General features: G+C 41.8%; 1 protein-coding gene across 2 annotated transcripts; it reads left to right on the plus strand.

Moving 5' to 3' along the window:
- Positions 1-243: 243 nt before the first annotated feature.
- On the plus strand, positions 244-3,440 carry LOC146490306 (uncharacterized). Of its 2 annotated transcripts, XM_085153340.1 has the most exons (3): positions 244-338; positions 1,052-2,388; positions 2,600-3,440. In XM_085153340.1, the coding sequence occupies exon 2, from the start codon at positions 1,063-1,065 to the stop codon at positions 1,579-1,581; it is 519 nt and encodes a 172-aa protein (XP_085009466.1). In that variant the 5' UTR covers positions 244-338; positions 1,052-1,062; the 3' UTR covers positions 1,582-2,388; positions 2,600-3,440. The 2 variants fall into 2 exon arrangements, with proteins under 2 accessions (XP_085009466.1, XP_085009465.1); XM_085153339.1 differs by lacking the exon at positions 244-338 and having other exon boundaries at positions 990-2,388.
- Positions 3,441-9,572: the final 6,132 nt, after the last annotated feature.

The raw sequence follows: 9,572 nt of genomic DNA on the forward strand, positions 1-9,572 counted from the left end.
TGTGTGCTCCGCCAATAGAATGCAAAGCAAAAGCAAGTCATGCGCTCCCTCAATCACTGCCTGATGATGTGCCTGCATGTGCCAATCACAGCTGTTCCTGCACCCTGCAGTGTGAAGTTTTCTGGGCTGTCTCTGAGTACCACTGTACAAAAGAAAAAAATCAAATGCCCGGAACAGCAGAAGGTGAAGAGCTTTTTCCTCAAAAAGAATCATCTTCCATTGTTTGGAAATACTTTGAATATTTAGAAGTGATGTTACCCAAGAAAAAAAAAAATCATCCACCTCACAAAGATACAAATCACCAAACACAATCACGTTCCACTTGACCAAAGATGTTTGTCCAATAAACATAAAGAGTGATGAAGGTTTGCAGCCTGAATAACCCTTTTGTCACGGCGAGTGAGATGAGCCGTGTGGCAGAAATAGAGGATCCAAACGCAGGCACTTGTAAAGGTGTGAGGGTGGTTTATTAAACACAAAATAAAAATGTCTGTGAAGGTTCTCAGTCATCCAGGTCATCGTAGTCAAAGGAGCTTGCAAAGAAAAGCGTCTGGACTTCTTTAAGTTACTTGAAGACGTTTCACCTTAACGCCCACTTAAATCCTGGGTCATCTGACCTCAGGAATTCGCATGATAAGGTGGGGCCAAGTTTCACAACGAGCTCACCCGAAACTCTGGCTGATTGGGACCCACACCCAGTTTCACACCTTGGCTCAGGCAATTAGAGGATCATCAGGGGGTCTTTTTGTCCCTCTGCGGGGGGGAAACTCCCACTAGGTTTATATCTGGGACTCCCCACCATTTGACCTTAGAACTGAAGAAGCTTCTCGGATGAAGGTGAAACATCTTCAAGCAACTTAAAGAAGTCCAGATGCTTTTATTTGCAAGCTCCTTTGACCCTACAATGACAGAAGACGTGACTTAAATACACACAGAGAAACACAGGGAGATTACACACAGCTGGGAGTAATTAACGAGACGAGACAAGGGAGGTAAAACTGAACACACTCACATGAGACGCAGAAGCAAAACAAAACACAAGGAGCACAAGTCCAGAAATACATGAATAATTCAAAACAAACTACACAGGGTCAAACCATGAGTCCACATATCAAAAAGTTCAGGGAGCTGACTGCTCAAAAATCTAAAGACCCAGTTCTGGACCGGCTGCCTGAAGGCAGCAGCGGCGCGGACACAGTTCAGGCAGCTGAGCGTGCGGACAGCAACGGTGGCGACGGGCAAACAGTTCCGGGGGCCGGCCACGCGGAAGGCAGTGGCGGTAGCAGAGCAGGTCCGGAGGTCGGCCACGAAGCCGGCGGCGGCGAATTCTTTCAGGAGGCCTGGAAAGCGGCCGATCACCATGGAACCGGCCGAGCTGGCTCTGATGGCAGTGTTGCAACCGCAGGACCAGGCGAGGCAGGACCAGACGATGGCGGAGTCACGGAGGCTGAGCCAGACGAGGATGAAGACACAGAGGATGGACCAGGCGTGGATGAAGACACGGCTGTGGAACCTGACGGCAGAGAGGCGGCAATGTGGATGCTGCAGGCGGTGATGCGGATGCTGCAGGTGACGGAGTAGAAGTCGCAGGGGATGATTCAGCAGGTGACGGCTGAACAGACTTCCCCGGACCATCAGCAGACATGAGGATGTGCTGGCTGGGTCCTCCAGGACCCTCAGCTAACGAGGCGTGGTGCTGGGTGGGCTCCTCGGACCCACCAGCTGACGAGGCATGAGGCCGGACGGGCGACTCGGGCCCTCCAGCTAACGACACTTGAGGCTGGACGGGCGACTCGGGCCCTCCAGTGGAGACAGACACTGAAGCAGCAGGTACGGAGACCTCTGGCAGTGTGGACACTGGCTGGGGCTGAGCAGCACAGTGGCTTGATTCAGGCAGCAACAGTGAGATTCAGTCCTCGGAGGGCTGAAAGTGTTCCCCAATACACTCAGCAGAGGACGGAGGCGGACGGGTGAACTCACTTGAACTCTCAGGGGGTGCTGAGAGCCGAGACTGTTCTGGTGAGTCCCCAATGAAGCTGCTGGCGCTGGCGTCTTGACCTCTAGGGATCCAGAGTTGGCTGGTGACTGACACCCAGCCTCTGGGGAGGCCCTAGAGGGAGCAACTGTCTCTGAGAAGACCAGCTTAAGAGAACCAGCAGATGTAATGATGAAGTGTGTTCCCTGCTCGTAATGAGACGGTGAGGATGGTGACCGAATGAACGAGTGAGTGGGCTGCTGAACTAGTGGCAACTGAGCTACAGGTAGCGAAGATGATGTAACGGAGGTGTAACAGGTGGTGGAGTGGCTGACTGAACTGATAACTGTGTTACAGACCCCACATTGAATTGTGGTGAAGGTGTGGATGGGGGGATATGGTCAGGAAAAACTGTTTTAGGGAAGTTTATTGCTTTACCTGAAGGAACCGATGCAGACGAAGGCTCCCCTAACATCGTCATTCCCTAAACTCGTAGTGCTAGACTCAGTAACTTAGAAACAACAGCGTGAACACAGTCATTAACCCTGAGTGTGGGCTCAGCAAAGGCAGTCTTTAGAGCAGTGGCCATGGGTGAGACGGAAAAATCATTGTTATCTTCAGAAGAAACAAAAAATATCTCCAGAAAACACAGTCACAGAATCCGATGCAGCAGAAAAAAGTGTCCCTTTCACTCACCACAGCCGGCTACTTACATGTCCCGACATCCGGCTGTGGGGTGTTGCGCCGGTGGCGCGAACGTCGCTTCCTCCTTGGAGACGGCTCCGACGGGCCGGGAAACTCCTCGTCCGGCGGGTCGGACGGCACGTCCGACATTTAAGCGAGCGGTAGCGGCGGGAGGGTGAAGATGAAGCTCGTGAAGACCAAAATTCTGTACGAGCGGGTGCTTTGAGTCCAATAACCAGGGGTAACCGGAAATAAGCTGTTGTAGCTTGGCTTCCACAGCATAGAGAAACGCTTCTCCTTCATGCTCTACCCACAGGTTGATTAATCTTGAAGCGGAGTCGATAACGGCCTCCTGAAGCTCCCTGGGTGGGCTGAATGCTGCTGGATCCATATCTGGCTGGTCCGTACTGTCACGGCGAGTGAGATGAGCCGTGTGGAAGAAATAAAAGATGATCCAAACGCAGGCACTTGTAAAGGTGTGAGCGTGGTTTATTAGACACAAAATAAAAATGGGCAAACGGCAAAAGGAACAGAAGGCTATCTAAACTGAGAACGGCTAAACTAGTGAACACGAACCAGGACATGAACATGAAGGAGGATGAGCAGCGGAGAATGACGACGGACAGCAGGGAAAACACACGAGTGAGACATGGTGGATACACAGACGGACCAGCAACTACAATGACAGAAGACGTGACTTAAATACACACAGAGAAACACGGGGAGATTACACACAGGTGGTGGACACAGCAGGGAGTAATTAACGAGGCAAGAGAGGTAAAACTGAACACACTCACATGAGACGCAGACCTTCACAATAAAACAGGAAACAAGAAAACACTACACAAGGACGCGACACTGAGAGACAGACAGAATATAACACATGGACACAAACATGAGACACAACCAAAGAACAATCCATAAACATGAATAAACAGAACATAGAATTCAAATAATAACCAACAAATCACAAAGGTAACAAAACGATCCTTCATGAGCAAACCAAAACATAACTAGAAAGTGCATTTTCTGAAGAAACTGCAGTGTGAATGCTTGAATCTGAATGTATGCACTGAAATGAATAAATTGCTGAATTTTAAATTAAAAAGTTTGAATGAAATAAAAAACAAAACAAAAAACAGAATTTAACCTGAAAACAAAAGTGCAGAACTTATTATAGCTGACGTTTACACAGAAAAAGTTGGAAAATAGCTGAAAATGTTTTAAATGTAAATTAGAAAAACCTAAGTAATGAGAAAAAAAATTTAGAGTCAGAAAACATCTGAATGAATATTAAAAGTTCATACTCTTTGAATCACTGAATGACTAAAATGTGATCCCTCCAATTGGATCCACACAGTTTAAAATTTTTAAATGTTTGAGCTTTGAAAGACACAGTGTTGGAAAGAGAACAACGATGGCGACGTTTTGAGGGTAAAATGATAGCTGTAGAGCAAACACTGTGGACACAGCAGCAGTTGAAAGAGAAGTGTTTAAGATGAATCTTGGAAGAGTGGCAGGCAGAGCTCGTTAGGCAGGCAGGTGTGACACGCACACAGATATGCGCCTCACTTTTGATGCTTAAAATGAACAGAAAAGTCAGGCCGAAACAAATCGTTCCCAAATGAAAAGTACAGGTCGTATTGACAAAATTCTTTCACCGTGAGTGGTAGCAATGTCTGGTCTACTGAATTCTCAGTTTTCATGCCTGTGGAGTTTATTATATGGACGTGGTGACAGTGGAAAGACACCATGCTCTTCTGATTTTCAAACGAACCTCCTGAGCCATTTTAACATTAGAGTCTATGGAAGAGTTGGAGGGAGGAGGCTGTGCATTGGTGACATTTATGAAAGAACCATAACACCTAGTACAATAGTAAACACATTGGAAGAAAGAGGACAGCGATGGCTACGTTTTGAGGGTAAAATCATACCTGTAGAGCAAACGCTGCGGACACAGCAGCAGTTTTAAAAAAAGATTTTAAGATTAATTTTTTCGCTCCTCTCACTCTAGCAGGTCAGCTGTCTCACTCTAGCCCCAACATTCCGTCCCATACACACCCATTATAAACTCTGAAACGGGTGAAAAAACATCATGAAACTTAAACTGGAACTGAAGAAAAAGTATGACAGATATTGAAAAGATAAATACAAGTTGAATAGTTGAATGTCTTGGCTTCGTTTTAAATTTTGAATGGTGGCTCTATGTCAATGTATGTGGAAGTAGTTAGATTTGAAAAATGAGTAAGTTGAATGAGGATTTGAAGGGTCTCCCCATTGAAATACATGGGAAATTTTTGTTGAAAAAAGTTGAATAAAATTAAAAATATAAATGTTAAAAATGAGAAAAATAGAAGCAGTCATGTCCAAAAGAAGAGGAATCTAACGGTGTTTGAATGGTTTTTCTAAGTTGAACGGTTTTGAAGGAGATGGAGTACAAAAAACGTACGGAACATATAATAATAACTAGAAAGTGCATTTTCTGAAGAAACTGCAGTGTGAATGCTTGAATCTGAATGTATGCACTGAAGTGAATTAATTACTGAATATTAAGCTAAAACTGTTGAATGAGCTGGAAAATACAGAGTTTTTAACCTGAAAACAAAAGTGCAGAACTGCTAAAAGCTGACATTTACACAGAAGAAGTTGGAAAATAGCTGAAAATGTTTTAAATGTAAATTAGAAAAACCTAAGTAATTAGAAAAACAATTTAGAGTCAGAAAACATCTGAATGAATATTAAAAGTTCATACTCTTTGAATCACTGAATGACTAAAATGTGATCCCTCCAATTGGATCCACACAGTTTCAAATTTTTAAATGTTTGAGCTTTGAAAGACACAGTGTTGGAAAGAGAACAACGATGGCGACGTTTTGAGGGTAAAAGGATGGCTGTAGAGCAAACACTGTGGACACAGCAGCAGTTGAAAGAGAAGTGTTTAAGATGAATCTTGGAAGAGTGGCAGGCAGAGCTCGTTAGGCAGGCAGGTGTGACACGCACACAGACATGCACCTCACTTTTGCTGCTTAAAATGAACAGAAAAGTCAGCCCGAAACAAATCGTTCCCAAATGAAAAGTACAGGTCGTATTGACAAAATTCTTTCACCGTGAGTGGCAGCAATGTCTGGTCTACTGAATTCTCAGTTTTCATGCCTGTGGAGTTTATTATATGGACGTGGTGACAGTGGAAAGAACCCATGCTCTTCTGATTTTCAAACGAACCTCCTGAGCCATTTTAACATTAGAGTCTATGGAAGAGTTGGAGGGAGGAGGCTTTGCATTGGTGACATTTATGAAAGAACCATAACACCTATTACAATAATAAACACATTGGATGAAAGAGGACAGCGATGGCTACGTTTTGAGGGTAAAATCATACCTGTAGAGCAAACGCTGCGGACACAGCAGCAGTTTTAAAAAAAGATTTTAAGATTAATTTTTTCGCTCCTCTCACTCTAGCAGGTCACCTGTCTCACTCTAGCCCCAACATTCCGTCCCATACACACCCATTATAAACTCTGAAACGGCTGAAAAAACATCATGAAACTTAAACTGGAACTGAAGAAAAAGTATGACAGATATTGAAAAGATAAATACAAGTTGAATAGTTGAATGTCTTGGCTTCGTTTTAAAGTTTGAATGGTGGCTCTATGTCAATGTATGTGGAAGTAGTTAGATTTGAAAAATGAGTAAGTTGAATGAGGATTTGAAGGGTCTCCCCATTGAAATACATGGGAAATTTTTGTTGAAAAAAGTTGAATAATTTTAAAAATATAAATGTTAAAAATAAGAAAAATACAAGCACACTTGTCCAAAAGAAGAGGAATCTAATGGTGTTTGAATGGTTTTTCTAAGTTGAACGGTTTTGAAGGAGTTAGATGCCAAAAAACGTACGGAACATGAAATAATAACTAGAAAGTGCATTTTCTGAAGAAACTGCAGTGTGAATGCTTGAATCTGAATGTATGCACTGAAATGAATTAATTGCTGAATTTTAAGTTAAAAATGTTGAATGAGATGAAAAATACAGAAATTTTCGCCTGAAAACAAAAGTGCTGAACTGCTAAAAGCTGAAATCCACACAGAAGAAGTTGGAAAACAGCTGAAAATGTTTTAAATGTAAATTACAAAGACCTAAGAAATGAGAAAAGGAAATTTAGAGTCAGAAAACATCTGAATGAATATTAAAAGTTCATATTCTTTGAATCACTGAATGATTAAAATGTGATCCCTCCACTTGGATTCACACAGTTTACAAGGTTTACATCTGAGCTTTGAAAGACACGGTGTTGGACAGAGAACAATGATGGCGATGTTTTGAGGGTAAAATGATGGCTGATGAGCAAACACTGTGGACACAGCAGCAGTTGAAAGAGAAGTATTTATTAAGATGAATCTTGGCACAGTGAGAGAGAGCTCGTTAGGCAGGCAGGTGTGAGCCTGGTTGCTATAGTGACTGCACCCAATGGCTCCCTACACACACAGACAGACATGCGCCTCACTTTTGATGCTTAAAATGAACAGAAAAGTCCGGCCGAAACAAATCCTTCCCAAATGAAAAGTACAGGTCGCATTGACAAAATTCTTTCACCGTGAGCACCAGCAATGTCTAGTCTACCAAATTCTCAGTTTTCATGCCTGTGGAGTTTATTATATAGACGTGGTGACAGTGGAAAGACACCATGCTCTTCTGATTTTCAAACAAACCTTCTGAGCCATTTTAACATTAGAGTCTATGGAAGAGTTGGAGGGAGGAGGCTGTGCATTGGTGACATTTATGAAAGAACCATAACACCTAGTACAATAGTAAACACATTGGATGAAAGAGGACAGCGGTGGCTACGTTTTGAGGGTAAAATCATACCTGTAGAGCAAACGCTGCGGACACAGCAGCAGTTTTTAAAAAAGATTTTAAGATTAATTTTTTCGCTCCTCTCACTCTAGCAGTTGAGCTGTCTCACTCTAGCCCCAACATTCCGTCCCATACACACCCATTATAAACTCTGAAACGGGTGAAAAAACATCATGAAACTTAAACTGGAACTGAAGAAAAAGTATAATAGATATTGAAAAGATAAATACAAGTTGAATAGTTGAATGTCTTGTCTTCATTTTAAAGTTTGAATGGTGGCGCTATGTCAATGTGTGTGGAAGTAGTAAGAGTTTAAAAATGAGTAAGTTGAATGAGGATTTGAAGGATCTCCCCATTGAAATACATGGGAAATTTTTGTTGAAAAAAGTTGAATAAAATTAAAAATATAAATGTTTAAAATAAGAAAAATACAAGCACACTTGTCCAAAAGAAGAGGAATCTAATGGTGTTTGAATGGTTTTTCTAAGTTGAACGGTTTTGAAGGAGTTAGATGCCAAAAAACGTACGGAACATGAAATAATAACTAGAAAGTGCATTTTCTGAAGAAACTGCAGTGTGAATGCTTGAATCTGAATGTATGCACTGAAATGAATTAATTGCTGAATTTTAAGTTAAAAATGTTGAATGAGATGAAAAATACAGAAATTTTCGCCTGAAAACAAAAGTGCTGAACTGCTAAAAGCTGAAATCCACACAGAAGAAGTTGGAAAACAGCTGAAAATGTTTTAAATGTAAATTACAAAGACCTAAGAAATGAGAAAAGGAAATTTAGAGTCAGAAAACATCTGAATGAATATTAAAAGTTCATATTCTTTGAATCACTGAATGATTAAAATGTGATCCCTCCACTTGGATTCACACAGTTTACAAGGTTTACATCTGAGCTTTGAAAGACACGGTGTTGGACAGAGAACAATGATGGCGATGTTTTGAGGGTAAAATGATGGCTGATGAGCAAACACTGTGGACACAGCAGCAGTTGAAAGAGAAGTATTTATTAAGATGAATCTTGGCACAGTGAGAGAGAGCTCGTTAGGCAGGCAGGTGTGAGCCTGGTTGCTATAGTGACTGCACCCAATGGCTCCCTACACACACAGACAGACATGCGCCTCACTTTTGATGCTTAAAATGAACAGAAAAGTCCGGCCGAAACAAATCCTTCCCAAATGAAAAGTACAGGTCGCATTGACAAAATTCTTTCACCGTGAGCACCAGCAATGTCTAGTCTACCAAATTCTCAGTTTTCATGCCTGTGGAGTTTATTATATAGACGTGGTGACAGTGGAAAGACACCATGCTCTTCTGATTTTCAAACAAACCTTCTGAGCCATTTTAACATTAGAGTCTATGGAAGAGTTGGAGGGAGGAGGCTGTGCATTGGTGACATTTATGAAAGAACCATAACACCTAGTACAATAGTAAACACATTGGATGAAAGAGGACAGCGGTGGCTACGTTTTGAGGGTAAAATCATACCTGTAGAGCAAACGCTGCGGACACAGCAGCAGTTTTTAAAAAAGATTTTAAGATTAATTTTTTCGCTCCTCTCACTCTAGCAGTTGAGCTGTCTCACTCTAGCCCCAACATTCCGTCCCATACACACCCATTATAAACTCTGAAACGGGTGAAAAAACATCATGAAACTTAAACTGGAACTGAAGAAAAAGTATAATAGATATTGAAAAGATAAATACAAGTTGAATAGTTGAATGTCTTGTCTTCATTTTAAAGTTTGAATGGTGGCGCTATGTCAATGTGTGTGGAAGTAGTAAGAGTTTAAAAATGAGTAAGTTGAATGAGGATTTGAAGGATCTCCCCATTGAAATACATGGGAAATTTTTGTTGAAAAAAGTTGAATAAAATTAAAAATATAAATGTTTAAAATAAGAAAAATACAAGCACACTTGTCCAAAAGAAGAGGAATCTAATGGTGTTTGAATGGTTTTTCTAAGTTGAACGGTTTTGAAGGAGTTAGATGCCAAAAAACGTACGGAACATGAAATAATAACTAGAAAAATTTGCATTTCCTGCGAAAATGCA

This window comes from Neolamprologus multifasciatus, unplaced genomic scaffold (genome assembly GCF_963576455.1).
Source record: "Neolamprologus multifasciatus unplaced genomic scaffold, fNeoMul1.2 scaffold_38, whole genome shotgun sequence".
NCBI lineage: Eukaryota > Metazoa > Chordata > Actinopteri > Cichliformes > Cichlidae > Neolamprologus > Neolamprologus multifasciatus.

What these genes read in the sequence shown, in the direction of transcription:
- LOC146490306 (XM_085153340.1), top strand. Translation starts at nt 1,063, where the DNA reads ATGAATAATTCAAAACAAACTACACAGGGTCAAACCATGAGTCCACAT.